This window comes from Salmo salar, chromosome ssa14 (assembly GCF_905237065.1).
Source record: "Salmo salar chromosome ssa14, Ssal_v3.1, whole genome shotgun sequence".
In the NCBI taxonomy this organism is placed as follows: Eukaryota; Metazoa; Chordata; class Actinopteri; order Salmoniformes; family Salmonidae; genus Salmo; species Salmo salar.
In genome coordinates this window covers 25,837,169-25,856,015 of record NC_059455.1, presented here as the reverse complement: position 1 = coordinate 25,856,015, position 18,847 = coordinate 25,837,169, and the positions used below count along the sequence as shown (strand labels likewise).

Sequence of the window (18,847 nt, the reverse complement as noted above, 5' to 3'; positions counted from 1 at the left end):
ATTGACTCAAATGATGTCAATGAGCCTATCAGAAGCTTCTAAAGCCATGAAATCATTTTCTGGAATTTTCCAAGCTGTTTAAAGGCACAGTCAACTTAGTGTATGTAAACTTCTGACCCACTGGAATTGTGATACGGTAAATTATAAGTGAAATTATCTGTCTGTAAACAATTGTTGGAAAAATTACTTGTGTCATGCACAAAGTAGATGTCCTAACCGACTTGCAAAAAGTATAGTTTGTTAACAAGAAATTTGTGGAGTGGTTGAAAAACTAGTTTTAATGACTCCAACCTAAGTGTGTGCAAACTTCCGACTTCAACTGTACATAAATACCACTTGAAACTTGATGATGAGTTGATCATTTGAATCAGCTGTGTAGTGCTAAGGCAAAAACAAAAATGTGCACCCCTTTGAGTCCCCAGGTCCAGGACTGAGAACCACTGCTCTTCATTGGGACCTCTTCATCTGCACACAGGCTTTCAAAGCTCTCTGTATCTGAGGGCATAAAACATTGCAATAAACAGAATTCATTTTACTCAAATTAGACAGCACTGAATATTATGTTTCTATATCTCTGTTCTCACTTCTAGGGACTGGAACTACACAAAAGTACCTGCCCTATCCAGAATAGCCTACTCACCCTTCTTAATGGCTGTTACCTAGCTACCTACAAATGCATTTGGAGTTTGTTTTTACAATGATAAATACATCAAGACACCTAGCTAAAATTAAGTTAGGTAGCTGGTGATATTTAATTAACTTAGATATACAGTTTGTAAAGTTGGCTAGATAGCTAGCTGCTACTTTAGCAGTTCATTTGAGTTAGCCTGCACTATAGCTAGTTAGCTAATAATACATTGTTTAAAAAAAACTTTTTTTACTGTATTTACTTACTTGAATAGGTTCTCCCAGCCATGTGAACGATTGGAAACAGCGCAGCAAAGTTTGTTTGTCACCAGAGCGGTTTAGAGCATATTACTATTTACCTGTGAATAAATTCATGAAATAAAGAATGGATTAAACTATTTACTAACCAGACCTTCATACAAACTTGCTATGCTGAATTCTTGATGCACAGTTGAACGTGCTGCTATATGCTGCCAGCACACCCACAAGTGAGCCACTCTGGGCGGCCGGAGCGGCAAGCGGCACAGAGTACTAATGTACACAAGGCATTATTGTTATTTTATTGTGTTTTTGCTAATCTTTTCTTACTTTTTAATTCTGCATTGCTGGGAAATGGCTCGTAAGTAAGTATTTCACAGTAAAGTCTACACCTGTTTTATTTGATGCAGGCAAAATTTGGACTCAGGGTCAGGAGTGGCGAAATATGATTTCTTTCAGCATCTTGAGAGAAAGCTAATGCACAGTTAGATAGGTTCTGTAGAGGTGTTATCTTTATCAGCATCATAAAAGCTGATAGTATTTCAATCACATCAAATATGCATTCAAGCCAAACTGAAATATTATCAGAAACACGTTGGGTTGTTTTCACAGCTTTCTATTTTCTTACAAGTGGTCAAACTGATGTCATTTGGAAATGTTGCACAGAAAAACTCCAGTATTTTTGTTCTTGTATTTTCTCCCTGTTTCCTAAACATCTTTGCTATGTGAAAGAAGCAGAGATGACAAAGAAAACTTTACCAATGTCAACTAGACTGAAGCATTCATTCTATCAATTTATGGCATTATTCTGGTGAGCAAGGGTTTATTTAGTGTTCTAGGGCAACATATAATGACAGAAGAGAAGCTCCATATACAGTATCTAATGATAGACAAGTTGACTGCCATCTCTGACTGTAGACTACAGCGCATTTTCTATATTAGCGCATTAGGGTCGGGTGCAGGCCTCAGATTTTCACTTTATCCCATACAGGAAAGTATTCAGACCCCTTAACTTTTTCCACATTTTGTTACCTTACAGTCTTAATCTAAAATAGATTAAATAAATAAAAATCCTCAGCAATCTACACACAATACCCCATAATTACAAAGCAAAAACAGGTTTAGACAATTTCGGAAATACATTAAAAATAAAAACAGAAATACCTTATTTACATAAGTATTCAGACCCTTTGATATGAGACTCGAAATTGAGCTCCGGTGCATCCTGTTTCCATTGATCATCCTTGAGAAGTTTCTACAACTTGATTGGAGTCCACCCGTGGTAAATTCAATTGATTGGACATGATTTGGAAATGCACACACCTGTCTATATAAAGGTCCTACAGTTCACAGTGCATGTCAGAGCAAAAACCAAGCTATGAGGTCGAAGGAATTGTCCGTAGAGCTCCGGGACAGGATTGTGTTGAGGCACTGACCTGGGGAAGGGTACCAAAACATTTCTGCAGCATTGAAGGTCCAAGAACACAGTGGCCTCCATCATTCTGAAATGGAAGAAGTATGGAACCACCAAGACTCTTCCTAGAGCTGAGCAATTGGGGGAGAAGAACCTTGGTCAGGGAGGTGACCAAGAACCCGATGGTCACTTTGACAGAGCTCTAGAGTTCCTCTGTGGAGGTGGGATAACCTTCCAGAAGGACAACCATCTCTGCAGCACTCCACCAATCAGGGCTTTATGGTAGAGTGGCCAGACGGAAGCCCCTCCTCAGTAAAAGGCACATGACAGCGCGCTTGGAGTTTGCCAAAAGGCACTTAAAGACTCTCAGGCCATGAGAAAAAAATATACTCTGGTCTGATGAAACCAAGATTAAACTCTTTGGCCTGAATGCCAAGCGTCATGTCTGGAGGAAACCTGACACCATCCCTACGGTGAAGCATGGTGGTGGCAACATCATGCTGTGGGGATGTTTTTCAGTGTCACAGACTGGGAGACTAGTCATGATTGAGGAAAAGATGAACAGAGCAAAGTACAGACAGATCCTTGATGAAAACCTGCTCCAGAGCGCTCAGGACCTCAAACTGGGGTGACGGTTCACCTTCCAAGGGGACAACAACTCTATGCACACAGCCAAGACAACGCAGGAGTGTCTTCCGGACAAGTCCCTGAATGTCCTTGAGTGGCCTAGCCAGAGCCCGGACTTGAACTCGATCGAACATCTCTGGAGAGACCTGAAAATAGCTGTGCAGCAAAGCTCCCCATCCAACCTGATAGAGCTTCAGAGGATCTGCAGAGAAGAATGGGAGAAACTCCCCAAATACAGGTGTGCCAAGCTTGTAGCATCATACCCAAGAAGACTTAAGGCTGTAATCGCTGCAAAAGGTGCTTCAACAAAGTATTGAGTAAAAGGGTCTGAATACCTATGTAAATGTAATATTTCAGTTTTTTTATATATTTTTATAAATTAGCAACAATTTCTAAAAACCTGTTTTTGCTTTGTCATTATGGGGTATCCTGTGTAGATTGATGAGATTTTTTTTTTTAATCAATTTTGGAATAAGGCTGTAACCTAACAAAATGTTGAAAAAGTCTAGGGGTCTGAATACTTTCTGAAGGCACTGTATAGTCAGGTGGCTGTTAGCAATTTCGGGCAGGTGCGGTTGAACTAGTGCACACATCCACATACACACACATTGTCTCTACTCAGTCACTACTCAGTCAATGCTGGCCAAGTGAAAGACGAAGATATGTCTGTTAGTCTGCCCGGGCAGCTGGCCAACACAATAGACAAGACCCCCACTCCGCGCTGAGAACAATCCACCAACACAATGACCCCTCAATAGCCTGTCTCATTAGAGCCACTCTCTGGCCCTCCAGTGTGGAAGTACATGCAGCTGCCAAGCATCCTCTTCAACAACTCTGCCACTGTTCTTCAGCAACAAGGTCACTTGTCTGCCTTGATACAACCTCTGTATGGATGGAATGCCACCATACACAACACACACTGTTTAAGACATATTTGAGCAGAAGTAAAAATAGAAAGGGAAGAGCACGGAGGAATGTGACAATTTCACTTGTCATTCTCTGCTGTGTGTGCAGGTTAAGTAGAAAAATTGGGTAGATAGAATAGTTGAGTAGATAAAATACTAAAATGGTGAATAAGCGAGGTCAAAAAAAAAGGTTAAGGTATACAATAAAAGCTGCATATTAAAACACCAGACAGAGAAAATACTACAGTACAGTGGTTTATTCTCTGTCTATCTCTGAGTTGGCCTATTAGTTAACTCCTTTTAGGAGCCATATGAGATAACTTGGCTCAGTGATCATCAGTTTCCCTGAACTATCTGCACTGTGCAGCAACTGAAGACATTAGTCCACTTACATAATACAGTAGGCCAGGCCTACATAGCTCTTCTTTCACATGAGCTCCCAACCAATTAATACATGCAGAGATGCAGACAGTATAATTACCCTCCTTATCACCTTTAAAGGCTGCCAACTCATTGTAACAATATCACCATACTAGTAGAATGAAGGAGAGTTGTAAATCCCTTGTGATTAAATACAGTAAAAAGGTTGAGTGAAATACAAAGAAGTTTTGTGGAGAAGTCTTGCTATAAAAAGAAAAGATGCCTCTACAAGGTTGGACAGTTGCCAGCATGATGCATGGAAATGCCCCACTGTAATGAATCCCATACTGTAGGCTAACTACCTCTACATAAAGCTCATGATTTTAATCTAATTGGATTTACTCCCTGAGATGAATCTGAAGAATAGGACCTGGTGCACTATCATCCCGGCATCACAAATTACACTACAGCGAATCAGCGTGAGGCTAAACAAACCCCATAGCTGATCGCAGCGTGCAGTGTGCAACCATGGGAACGCAGTTAGGACAATATGGCTGCATTTAGCCAGGCAGCCCAATTATGATGTTTTTTTCAATAATTGGTCTTTTGATCAATCAGACCAACTCTGAAAAATATCTGATGTGAAAAGATCTGATGTGATTGGTCAAAAGACAAATGAGTGGAAAAAATAGCAGAAATAGGTTGCCTGTCTAAAAGCAGTCTATATAGCATTCTGTTGCATCCAGATACTGAGATCCTGATACTGTGTCTTATTCACGGCACTAGATTAGCAGCAACATCATAAATATCCTTCCAGTCAAAGGAGCAATGTTCAGTCCTCCTAATGCAGCTCTGCACTGGGGCTGGCTAGCTGGTTGGTTAGATGACTCACTCAATGCATTTTTAAACTATGTATTGAGCAGTGGCTCAGCATTATACTTCCTTCTGCTCATTTAAATCCACAGGGCTAAACCAAGCAGGGCTGGAGCAGGGAGGTGCATTTTGGGGGATTTTGTAAAAGTGCTCTCCCCTCTCTCATCCATTCAGAGGCTCTACTGTTACTACTCCATGCTCAGAGACTTGAGGAAGACAATAGATACATATTGATTAAATGTGCTCAGTAAGGTGTATCAAATTGATTAATTGTCCTTCAAATACATGACAGTATAGTAGGCCTAATATATACCAGCCACTAAGAGGCGGCAGGGGTGATCAATTAGGCCCTCAAATCCATTCCAAATGTAAGTGTATAATGGTTGCAGACAGTTGGCAGGCAGGGAAATACAATCCCTCTCCAACTTTTATGAGGCTGGGAGATAAGTGAGTATTGGAGGCAGCAGAGAACAGAGAGTTTACAAGTAGATCCTGACTAGACAAAAGCCTGAAGAAGCTTAAGGAACAAACAAAGAAATAGTTCAAATTAGTGTGAATTGGTACAAATCCACATGGAGAGTTTAACCAGAAATTCGAGGATATGGAGAGATAAGAGGTAGGATAAAACAGAGTATTCTGTGGTTATGTCTCCTTGTTGTTTTAATAAATCAGCAACTCTGGTCAGTGTCTCTGTCATAATTTGCCCCAGGCAGTTTTACTATATTTTCTTTACACTGAACTATCCCACTTGATTTACACTGAGTAAAACCAAGTAAAGAAAATGCTGTATAAACGTCTAGCAACATTGCCAGTTCATAAAATATTGTCTATGGGGGCAACCCACACATCTCAAATAAAATGTATTACATTTTACTTTCCTTGATCGACAATATGACAACAGACACTGAAACTGTAGCAGGAATATTAGCTTGATTTTCCATATGTGCCTTTCTTGTATTCATAGACCTTTCACAGTGAACAAGCTGTCTCCTCCACAGTGGTGATTTTAACATGGATCAATAGACTGCGGGTCCCCCTTCTACATGGTAGCTTGAGTCTTTGGCAGTTACAGGTGAATCAATAGTAATCTGGTCAATCTCTCTGCTACTGATCAGGATTACTGCTATTACTGCTACTCGTGGGCACTGACTGCCTTTTATGATGAAAACAGTTTCTATCTCCCTGTGCTCATCGGGCTGGAACAGCCTGTGTGTTGTAGGCGGCCTATTGTAGCAGTAGTACTATGGTAGCAGTACTAATATGGTAGCAGTAGTACTATAGTAGTACTTTAGTAAATTACAAATATTGCCTTCCTCCTTATCTCACCACTCCATTCTATGTAGTGTTGTATTTTAAATTCAAACAGAACAAGACTCTCTCTCTCTCTCTCTCTCTCTCTCTCTCTCTCTCTATATTATGGTGGGGCATCCCTATAGGATTGACCTACTCTGACTTGGTTATACAGACTCGATGAAAACACACCCTACGAATGGAATGCCTAAATCAATACTCACTTTCTAATATCAACAAACACTGCGAGACCTTTCATAGTCAGCCATAGTAGTAAGCTACAGTACAGGGGTGAATTTTAGTGGCTGGCCATTTTTTAGCGCATCCATGGAAACAATCTCGTTGTTTGAGAAAATACGAGGCGTCAACCTCAGTCAGTATTATATTGTAGCACATAGAACTCGTGATCCCATAAATCAAAATTAACTAGAGATCGATTCAGACACGAGCACGTATCAATTTAGCCACGACTATCTTATTCACAGATGGACAAATAAATGTATCTAAACGTACCTGGGTCAGTGTCACCTGCCTTTGAATCATACTAGATGAAACTTCAAATTCTTATGGCATTTCTCATGTTTGGGTGTTCCAAGAATAGGACATCGCACATCCTCCGTTGAGCCATGTTCCAGGTTTGTCGGACGATTTTCTGAACATTCGTAGGGCGATGCTGCTGTGCAGTGGTCTTTCTCTTGGGTACCACAATGCTTCGACCAATAGCGGACCATTTTGCATCAATTTAGCCTCTGTTTCGCTGCCCCCGCCCATGCACGCATCACGCACAAATTAAAAGCCCACGCTTAGCAAGGCACTCGCACGCATATCAGAATTACGTATTTATACTGAACAAAAATATAAACGCAACATGCAACACTTTTACAGTTCATATAAGGACATCAATCAATTGAAATAAATCAATTAGTCCGTAATCTATGGATTTCACATGACTCGGCAGGGGTGCAGGCCCACCCACTGGGGAGCCAGGACCAGCCAATCAGAATGAGCTTTTCCCCACAAAAGGCCTTTATGACAGACAGAAATACTCCTCAGTAAAATTTTAGAGAAACAAGCTTTTCGTGCTATGAAAAATGTATGGGATTTTCCATTTCAACTCATGAAACATGGGACCAAGACTTTACATTTATATATTTGTTCAGTGTATATAAACTCAGCAAAAAAAGAAACGTCCTCTAACTGTCAACTGTGTTTATTTTCAGCAAACTTAACATGTGTAAATATTTGTATGAACATAACAAGATTCAACAACTGAGACATAAACTGAACAAGTTCCACAGACATGTGACTAACAGAAATGGAATAACGTGTTCCTAAATAAAGGGGAGGGGAGGTCAAAATCAAAAGTAACAGTCATTATCTGGTGTGGCCACCAGCTGCATTAAGTACATCAGTGCATCTCCTCCTCATGGACTGTACCAGATTTGCCAGTTCTTGCTGTGAGATGTTACCCCACTCTTCCAACAAGGCACCTGCAAATTCCCTGACATTTCTGGGGGGAATGGCCCTAGCCCTCACCCTCCGATCCAACAGGTCCCAGACGTGCTCAATGGGATTGAGATCCGGGCTCTTCGTTGGTCATGGCAGAATACTGACATTCCTGTCTTGCAGGAAATCACACACAGAACGAGCAGTATGGCTGGTGGCATTGTCATGCTGGAGGGTCATGTCAGGATGAGCCTGCAGGAAGGGTACCACATGAGGGAGGAGGATATCTTCCCTGTAACGCACAGCGTTGAGATTGCCTGCAATGACAACAAGCTCAGTCTGATGATGCTGTGGCACACTGCCCCAGACCATGACGGACCCTCCATCTCCAAATCAATCCCGCTCCAGAGTACAGGCCTCAGTGTAACGCTCATTCCTTCGACGATAAACGCGAATCTGACCATCACCCCTGGTGAGACAAAACTGTGACTCACCAGTGAAGAGCACTTTTGCCAGTCCTGTCTGGTCCAGCGACAGTGGGTTGTTGCCAGTGATGTCTGGTGAGGACCTGCCTTACAACAGGCCTACAAGCCCTCAGCCCAGCCTCTCTCAGCCTATTGCGGACAGTCTGAGCACTGATGGAGGGATTGTGCGTTCCTAGGTATAACTCGGGCAGTTGTTGTTGCCATCCTGTACCTGTCCCGCAGGTGTGATGTTCGGATGTACCGATTCTGTGCAGGTGTTGTTACATGTGGTCTGCCACTGCGAGGACGATCAGCTGTCCATCCTGTCTCCCTGTAGCGCTGTCTTAGGTGTCTCACAGTACAGACATTGCAATTTATTGCCCTGGCCACATCTGCAGTCATCATGCCTCCTTGCAGCATGCCTAAGGCACGTTCACGCAGATGAGCAGGGACCATGGGCATCTTTCTTTTGGAGTTTTTCAGAGTCAATAGAAAGGCCTCTTTACTGTCGTAAGTTTTCACAACTGTGATCTTAATTGCATACCATATGTAGGCTGTTAGTGTCTTAACGACCATTCCACAGGTGCATGTTCATTAATTGTTTATGGTTAATTGAACAAGCATGGGAAACAGGGTTTAAACCCTTTACAATGAAGATCTGTGAAGTTATTTGGATTTTTACGAATTATCTTTGAAAGACAGGGTCATTTCACAAATGTACAGTATGTCCATAGTATGGAAGCCCATTCCCCCACCACTTTTGTTTCTTCTCAAAATGTAAATATTATCTAAAAATGTTGAGATACATAAGTAAACCTTTCAAGATATTATTTCAACATTTCGAGATTCTATCTCAAATATTCAAGATACTAAGTCAAAATTTCGAGATACTACCTTGAAGAGATACTAACTTGAAATATCGAGATAGTAGAACATTCGTATAGGATATGTTTCTTCATTTGTAGCATTACGTGGCAATTTCCATCTATCCACCTTGCAAAGTTCAGCACAGCACCGCAAACGTGTGGAGAGCTGGTATTTGCCCCAACAATTTAGATTCGGTTGAATATAAAAATATTGACACAAAGTAAAAAAAGTTAAAAAAGGAACAATACTGTTGTTTAGACTGATTTGCCTCATGATTTGTCAACTCATGCACAAGGAAACAACATCCCCAGTTTACTGACCCGCAACACTGGGGCCCCACAAGGGTGCGTGCTCACCCCCCTCCTGTACTCCCTGTTCACCCATGACTGCGTGGCTATGCACGCCTCCAACTCAATCATCAAGTTTGCTGACGACACAACATTACTGGGCTTGATTACCAACAACGATGAGACAGCCTACAGGGAGGAGGTGAGGACACTCGGAGTGTGGTGTCAGGAAAACAACCTCTCACTCAACGTCAACAAAACAAGGAAGATGATCGTGGACTTCAGGAAACAGCAGAGGGAGCACCCCCCTATCCACATCGAAGGGACAGTAGTGGAGAAGGTGGAAAGTTTTAAGTTCCTCGGCATACACATCACAGACAAACTGAAATGGCCCACCCACACAGACAGTGTGGTGAAGAAGGAACAACAAATAAAATCAAATAAATACCATTTTATTTGTTACATGCGCCGAATACAACAGGTGTAAACCTTACAGGGAAATGCTTACTTATAAGCCCTTAACCAACAATGCTTTACTCCTCCTGTTGTGCTCATTTCATGTTAATTCATTCTGTGTTCCCGGTCCAAAATGACCGCCCCATTATAGCTGATTATAAATCCATAATAATACATATATTATCCCCTAATGTTGTGTTAGATCTTTTTATCATCTTAAGTTCTTGTGAACATTACACATTTTGAACTTTGCTATTTATGGCCTGTAGGGCTCATTGACCTGAGCTCATTGTAACGACTGCCATGAGAGAGAGTGGACCAAAACGCAGCGGAGTTAGTGTTCATCATATTTAATTATTAAACGGAACACTATACAATTACAAAACAAGAAACTGACAGCCAACAGTCCTGACAGGTGAAACACAATGACAGAAACAATTACCCACCAAAACCCCAACGGAAAAACATGCACTTATGTGTGACTCCCAATCAACAACGAACCTCAGCTGTGCCTGATTGGGAGCCACACACGGCCCAAAACAAAGAAATACAAAAACATAGAAAAATAACATAGAACGCCCACCCAATGTAACACCCTGGCCTAACCAAAATAAAGAACAAAAAACCCCTCTCTATGGCCAGGGCGTTACACTCATACAAATCGTTTTTGAGTTCAAATGTTTTTATTTTGACTATAACAAATACTCAGCTGAGATATATTGTGCTATTCATCAGAGACAACTTCACTGTCAGTTTCCTGGCCTCTCTCCTCCTCACCAGTCTCATGATCAAAGATATGATCAAGAGCCTCGCATACAGTATATTGTTTGGTCATTGTGCTGCAACAGAGCAAGGCCTCAAAAAAGCTTTATATACCAGAGCTGCAAGACAAGTTCTATATATTATTGAAACAATGTTGCGATTGTTTATGAGAATGCCAACAGGTGTGGTTCCCATGGGGGAAAGATTCTATTGGGGGTTGCCATGGAAGCCAAGAAGGGAAGTGAGGTGTGTGTGTGTGTGTGCTCAAACGCACATGCATGCGGGGGTCTGGAGAGGAATTGTTTCCTTCTGATGAATGGGCATGTGCCTGAACTCAATTTTATACGCTAATTGTAGTCTCACCCATTCATTTCTAATGACTGGTCATTTTTGACCGGGAACACAACAGGTGTACAAAAGTTAAATAAAACACCCAAAATGTAATGAAAATCATCTAAATGTATTTTGTGTGTTCAGATGCCCAGTATGGCTGGCGGGCGACGATGGCTGCGCCCGGCTGGCGGGCGGCGATGGCGGCGCCGGACAGGCGGGCGGCTCTGGCGGCTCCGGACAGGCGGGCGGCTCTGGCGGCTCCGGACTGGCGGGCGGCTCTGGCGGCTCCGGACTGGCGGGCGGCTCTGGCGGCTCCGGATTGGCGGGCAGCTCTGGCGGCTCCGGACTGGCGGGCGGCTCTGGCCCAGGATTCACCAGGCTGGGGAGACATGAAGGAGGCCTGGCTCTGGGCGCAGGCACTGGACTCACCAGGCTGGGGAGACCCACTGGAGGCCTGGTCCGTGGAGGCGACACAGGAGAGACCAGGATGGGGAGACCCACTGGAGGCCTGGTCCGTGGAGGCGGCACAGGAGAGACCAGGATGGGGAGACCCACTGGAGGCCTGGTCCGTGGAGACGGCACAGGAGAGACCAGGATGGGGAGACCCACTGGAGGCCTGGTCCGTGGAGGCGGCACAGGAGAGACCAGGATGGGGAGACCCACTGGAGGCCTGGTCCATGGAGGAGGCACAAGCTTAACCAGGATGGGGAGACCCACTGGAGGCCTGGTCCGAGGAGGAGGCACAGGATAAACTGGGCTGTGGGGGAGCACTGGAGTTCTAGTATGGACGCTCTTTACCCACACTCCAGGCTGAATGCCCACTTTGGCCCGGCACAGGCGGAGCGCAGGCATTGGGCGAACTGGGCCCTCCCAGCGCTCTGGAGACACAGTGCGCAGCGCCGGCGCAGGATAACCTGGACCGAGGAGGCGCACTGGAGACCAGACGCACTGAGCTGGCACCATCCGCCCTGGCTCGATGCCTGCACTCGCATGGCACTTGCGGGGGGCTGGCCTATAGCGCATCGGGCTATGCACGCGCACTGGAGACACCGTGCGCTTTACCGCATAACACGGTGCCTGACCAGTACTGCGCTGCCTGCCGTAAGCACGGGGTGTTGGCCCAGAATTCCTTCCTGGTTCCGCCACACTCCCCGTGTGCCCCCGGCTGCCTCTCGTGCCTGTTGCGCTCCCTCGCTTCATACCAGCGCCTCTCAGCTCTCGCCGCCTCTATCTCCCACTGCGGGCGGCGATAATCCCCAGCTTGAGCCCATGGTCCTTTCCCGTCCAGGATTTCCTCCCAAGTCCACGAATCCTGAACGCTCCTCTCCTGGCGCTTCTCCTTCCTCCGCTGCTTGGTCCGCTGTTGGTGGGTAATTCTGTAACGGCTGTCGGGAGAGAAAGTAGACCAAGGCGCAGCGGAGTTAGTGTTCATCATGATTGTATTTAATTAACGTGAGAACACTATACAAAAACAAGATAACCGACAGCAAAACAGTCCTGTTTGGAAATGATCTAAACAGAAACAATTATCCACAAAACCCCAACGGAAAAACAGGCACGTATGTGTGACTCCCAATCAGCAACAACACTCTACAGCTGTGCCTGATTGGAAGCCACACGGCCAAAATCAACGAAACAAACCAACATAGAAAAATGCACATAGAACGCCCACCCAATCTAACGCCCTGGCCTAACCAAAATAAAGAACAAAAAACCCCTCTCTATGGCCAGGGCGTTACAATGAACTACATTTTTCAGAGAGAAAACATGCAAATCGGTCCAATTCGACCGGAACACAACAGGAGGGTTAAGAAGTTAAGAAAAAAAAGTGTTAAGTAAAAAATAGAAAATAGAAAATAAAAGTAACAAATAATTCAACAGCAGCAGTAAAATAACAAGCGAGGCTATATACAGTTGCAGAGGGATGTATTTAGTCCCAGGATCCTTAGCTTAGTGATGAGCTTTGAGGGCGCTATGGTGAGCTGTAGTCAATTAATAGCATTCTGACATAGGTGTTCCTTTTGTCCAGGTGGGAAAGGGCAGTGTGGAGTGCAATAGAGATTGCATCACCTGTGGATCTGTTGGGGCGGTATGGAAATTGGAGTGGGTCTGGGGTTTCTGGGATAATGGTGTTGATGTGAGTCATGACCAGCCTTTCAAAGCACTTCATGTCTACAGACGTGAGTGCTACGGGTCGGTAGTCATTTAGGCAGGTTACCTTAGAGTTCTTGGGGACAGGGACTATGGTGGTCTGCTTGAAATATGTAGGTATTACAGACTCAGACAGGGAGAGGTTGAAAATGTCAGTGAAGACACTTGCCAGTTGGTCAGCGCATGCTCGGAGTACACGTCCTGGTAATCCGTCTAGCCCTGCGGCACTGTGAATGTTGACCTGTTTAAAGGTCTTAAGCACATCGGCTACGGAGAGCGTGATCACACAGTCGTCCGGAACAGCTGGTGCTTTTATGCAACAGCTGGTGCTCTTATGCCTCTTCAACCTCAGGAGGCTGAAGAAATGTGTCACCTAAAACCCTGACAAACTTTTACAGGTGCACAATTGAGAGCATCCTGTCAGGCGGTATCATTGCCTGGTACGGCAACTGCACCGCCCTCAACCGCAAGGCTCTCCAGAGGGTGGTGCGCAGCGCATCACCGGGGGCAAACTACCTGCCTTCCAGGACACCTACATCACCCGATGTCACAGGAAGGCCAAAAAGATCATCAAGGACAACAACCACCCGAGCCACTGCCTGTTCACCCAGCTAACATCCAGAAGGCGAGGTCAGTACAGATGCATCAAAGTTGGGACCGAGAGACTGAAAAACAACTTCTATCTCAAGGTCATCAGACTGCTTAACAGCAATCACTAACTCAGAGAGGCTATTGCCTACATAGAGACTCACTAGTCACATTAAACAATGGCACTTTAATAATGTTTACATATCTTACATTATTCATCTCATATTTATATACTCTATCTTATACCATCTATTGCATCTTGCCTATGCCGCTCGGCCATCGCTCATTCATATGTTTATATTAACATATTCTTATTCCATCCATTTAGATTTGTGTGTATTAGGTAGTTGTTGGGAAATTGTTAGATTACTTGTTAGATATTACTGCACTCTCGGAACTAGAAGCACAAGCATTTCGCTACACTTTTCGCTAACCATGTATATGTTTTATTTGTATTTTTATTTCACCTTTATTTGACAAGGGAGGCTAGTTGAGAACAAGTTTTCATTTGCAACTGTGACCTGGCCAAGATAAAGCAAAGCAGTTCGACACATACAACAACACAGAGTTACACATGGAATAAACAAACATACAATCAATAATACATTAGGAAAATCTATATACAGCATGTGCAAATGATGTGCAAATGATGTGACCAATAGAATTTGATTTGATCAACTGTAGCCTACTGCTAACAACTACAGCTGCAGGTAGCCTAGAGAAGACTACGCGCTCTGATCCTCTCTGGCCAGGGGAAACGAAGAGGTAATGTCATGTATTTATAGCCTACGCTGTGCATTTATAGCCTAAAATAGGCCTATTTATTTGTGTTAAGAGAAAATGTGAATGTGATCAAATTGGTTTTATATTCAAACTTCGGGTGGCTAGGCTACCTAGACCTTATCAATCCAAAATTATTGATTGTAATTAATCAATCAACACAATAGTGATGACATACTGTGTGAGTCACTTCTTAATACAAATGCAAAGGCCTACTTGATGTAACCCTGCGTAAAGCAAACTCAGCCCTTTTAGTTCTATTGTCCAATTGCAGTTGTCGCCCATTTTATTTTAAACCATATGACCTGATTTAAAAAACTCTGGTCCCATCATAGCCCATATAAAACCGTTTTACAGCTGATTTATTACTATGTCAGACCCTCCAACCAGGGTCCAGATTTGACCTGGTTAGGTTAGCCCAGGGGTTCTCAAACCTCTCCTCAGGGACCCCCAGATGTTTCAAAATGTCATTTTAGCCCTTAACTACTTCACTAGATTCACCTAATCAAGGGTTAGTTGACGAGTTGAATCTGCTGTGCTAGTTTTGGAATATATCAAATACATGAACTGGCTGGGAGTCCCCAAAGAGTGGTTTGAGAACCACTGGGTTAGCCTACCAGATCAGGAAAAACTCTGGGTCCCAGGAAAACTTTCCTTTGTACTGTGATGAATAGTGCCACCATGTGCCCATTACGTGTTGCATCACCCTCCCTGAGACCTGAAGTAACTTGTGCTTCTGACATTCACAGAAGCCTGTTTACCTCCGCCATCTGAGTGCTGGCTTTCGCTTGCTTTCTTGCACTGTGACTGCTACACTCACACCTTTTTTTAAAGGAGGCTCTGTTTGTAAAGATAAGGGTATGTGTTTTCTCACCTGTCATAGTTGAACACACATATTGTAAGTCAGTTTAAGCATTTATTTAACTAGGTCAAGTCAGTTAAGAACAAATTCTCAGGTTTAGGACAACAGATTTTTACCTTGTCAGCTCAAGGATTTGATCTTGCAACCTTTACAATTACTAGTACAACACTCTAACCACTAGGCTACCTGCCACCAAAGCATCTGGTAAATGACTGGTATACAATTCCACTGAAGAATGATTTTGTAATATTGTTAGGGCTGGTTTCTCGGACACAGATTAAGCCTAGTCCTAGACTAAAAACATGTTCAATGGAGAACCTTCATTGAACATGCTTTTTAGTCCAGGGCTACACTGCTAGAAAAATTGTTTCTATCTGTAACCTAAAAGGGTTCTTCGGCTGTCCCCATAGGAGAACCATTTGAAGAACCCTTTTGGGTTCCATGTACAACTTTTTCCACAGAGAGTTCTACATGGAACCCAAAACGGTTGTACCTAGAACCAAAAATAGTTAACCTATGGGGAGAACCCTTTAGAATCCTTTTTTCTAAGAGTGTAGGCTTAATCTCTGTCTGGGAAAACTGTCCCTAAATGTTAAACAAAGTGAAATATGAATAATAGGATGACTAATAGGATGCTCTCCAACCAGTTTCTGAGAAGAGAAGTGTGAGTAGGGAAGTTCTGAGTAATACCAAGAACAGGCTGCTCTGAAAATAGCTATTGTGGATAAATTGTTGGTTTTCTTTCACCATAGTTATGGCAACTAGAAGATGGTATGATAGAGGCCTACAGTACATAGAGTATGATAGAGCATAGAATATGCATCTTTCTCAACAGGTAGACCGATATTCAGTTGCTCAACATTCAGAGCCACAAGGCACAGATAAATAAATACTTGATTTCAAGACTCTTAATTTATTTTATGAACAATTTAATGCAAAGATTCAAAGATAGTAACATCTCAAGTTCCTGAAGCAAATAAAATGTACACTTTCTTGTATAGAAAAAAATTATTTAAAATGTAATTTGTATTGTAACTTAGAATTTAGCAACAAATGTTGAGTACATCAAGTCAGAAGCAAAACTACACATAATTGTAATCGCATGTACACATTGAGTTGTGCTGAAATTCCCTGAGAACATTAACATAAAGCCCTTCTCAAAGCATGCAAACAAAGCTAAACATCATGGAAAACATAAACCTTATCAGGCATCTTGTACATCATTTACAAACCATATCAACAGTTTGTCTGCTGTAGCTCAACCTGGTAGAGGATGACTCTTCCAATGCCAGGATTGTGGGTTCAACTCCTAGGACCACCCATATGTGAAATATATGCATGCATGACTGTAAGTCACTTTGGATAAAAGTGTCTGCTAAATGGCATGTTTTTCACCTGGCAGGAGCTCACCAGAGCTACTGTAAGTACCGGCACCTGAAATGTTCTATTGCTTGAGCTCCTGTTCCTCTTATAGAATATTAGCTCAATGGGCCTCCTGAGTGATGCAGGCATATAAGGCATTGCATCTCAGTGCTTGAGGCGTCACTACAGACCTGGGTTTGATCCCAGTCTGTGTCACAACTGGCCGTGAACGGGAGTCCCATAGGGCGGCGCACAATTGGCCATCTGGGTTAGGGGAGAGTTTGGCCGGGATCTTCAGATGAGCTGTGTTTCCGCCGACATATTGGTACAGCCTGGTTAAGGAGCGCGGTTTTGTGGGTCATGTTTCGGAGGAGGCATGACTCGACCTTCGCCTCTCCCGAGCCCGTTGGGGAGTTGCAGCAATGAGACAAGATCGTAATTTAAAAAGGGGGTAAAAAAAAAATAGAATATTAGCTCAAACGTATTGTAGAGTTCCTGCACCTACATTTAAACAGTACCGGCATCCAAAACCGGAACCTATACTCTGGTTTGAAGACCAGTTCCTTTCTCATATTCATACGTGTTATGTGGACTTTTCTGAGACGTTATTCTACTGTTGCTATTTTGGCTAGTCGGTATATGTCTCTTCAGACATGGGATGCGCTTTGCAAGTAGTTTCCTGAAGTGACTCTGAAACTTTTTCCCAACAAACGTGTAAAAGACAGGGCTCACACAACAGTAGAGGTATGCTATATTCCTAGTGACATACAGAGCGTAGTTAAGCACTTCAAAACATGGATCAGAATCATCACTGGTGGAGATCTGGAGGGCCCTCAACAGAATTACAACATTGTATGGGGTCCAGCACACAAAAAACGTGAATATAATCACGAAAATCAGCTTGACTGCCCTGCACTTCCCTCTCATCTGGGTTGACATGATTCGGACCGTGATTCTAACATAGCAGTACATGACCATAGCCAAGGGAAACAGGAAGAAGATCACAAACTGCTGATAGTAACCAACCAGCTGCCATTTTATCATGATCTCATTGGAGAAGCCCGTCTCCTCACAAAGGTGTCCGACACGAGGATCCTTCCAGACGTTGTATAGAACCAACTCATTGACACTGGCCAGCAGGCTGATACACCACACGACTGCCGAGGAGACACAGGCGTAGATCTTCCTCCTCCGTTTGGCGGCGTTGATGGCATGGACCACAGCCAGGTACCGGTCAAAGGTCATGAGAGTGAGGAAGAGGATGGAGCTGTAGAATCCTATGAAGTACACGCTACCCACTAGCTTGCACATGACCGGGCCAAAGATCCACCCATAGAAGTAGTACAAGGCCCAGAAGGGCAAACTGGAGGCGAACAGCAGGTCAGAGATGACCAGGTTGAGGAGGAAGATGTTGGTGACACAAGTGAGCTTCTCATATTTGTAAATAATGCACAGAACCAGCCCATTCCCAATGATGCTCAGCAGGAAATTGATGGTGTACAATATTGGGGTGAACTTGGCTCCAAATCTGTTCACATCAGCTGTGACACAAAAATTCACCACTTTATCCACAACATAGATGGGGTCTGTGTAGTTATAATCCATGTCATTTTCATCGCTGAACAAATCCAAGAAGTCTTTGTACTCCGCCATGGTTGTCAGTCTCGTAACCTGTTTAAAGGTTGTAAATATGTTTCATTTTCTGGTCTGCTATTATTAGTATTTGCAGATTGCAAGATAAACAGGTAGTTACACAATATTTAGCTGGTAAATATGCTTTCATTTCTTTAATAAAATTAAGTAAATACCAGAAACTACTCATTTTAACTACTTAACTTCTCAGTCAATACCCTACAATCTGCAAGTGGACTGTATACTTAAAGCAATACGTTAACAACTTACCAGTGTGACTTTTCTAGGTCCTGGTGTTGTGATAGTCAGAAAGGAAGTGTTGTTTTCCTGTTAAAAAGTGTCACTGCTAGTACAGTAGGTTGAAGCTTTGTGTGCGAGAGGGGTTGGTACTGCTAGAGATATGTGATCTACTCCAGCCTAAGAGCCTCCCAAACAAGGGGCTGTCTTGCCACTGTTCAATAGAGGAACCATATTCATTGTAATCATAAAAAGGTTGTAACATG

At 43.3% G+C, this 18,847-nt stretch overlaps 2 protein-coding genes across 2 annotated transcripts in view; both read right to left on the bottom strand.

Annotated features, from left to right (window-relative positions):
• Positions 1 to 7,132, bottom strand: part of LOC106569213 (E3 ubiquitin-protein ligase HECW1) — a 62,441-nt gene extending 55,309 nt beyond the window's left edge. The window contains exon 1 of the mRNA XM_014140349.2: positions 6,868 to 7,132. Within this exon, the coding sequence (XP_013995824.2) occupies positions 6,868 to 6,897 (30 nt within the window). The 5' untranslated portion in view covers positions 6,898 to 7,132. The remainder of the gene's footprint in view (positions 1 to 6,867) is intronic.
• Positions 7,133 to 16,262: 9,130 nt separating this feature from the next.
• On the bottom strand, positions 16,263 to 18,704 carry ccr12a (chemokine (C-C motif) receptor 12a). Its single transcript, NM_001173762.1, is given in 2 exon segments — positions 16,263 to 18,383; positions 18,615 to 18,704. A coding segment is annotated over 1 exon segment (1,116 nt). The 5' UTR covers positions 18,366 to 18,383; positions 18,615 to 18,704; the 3' UTR covers positions 16,263 to 17,249.
• Positions 18,705 to 18,847: the final 143 nt, after the last annotated feature.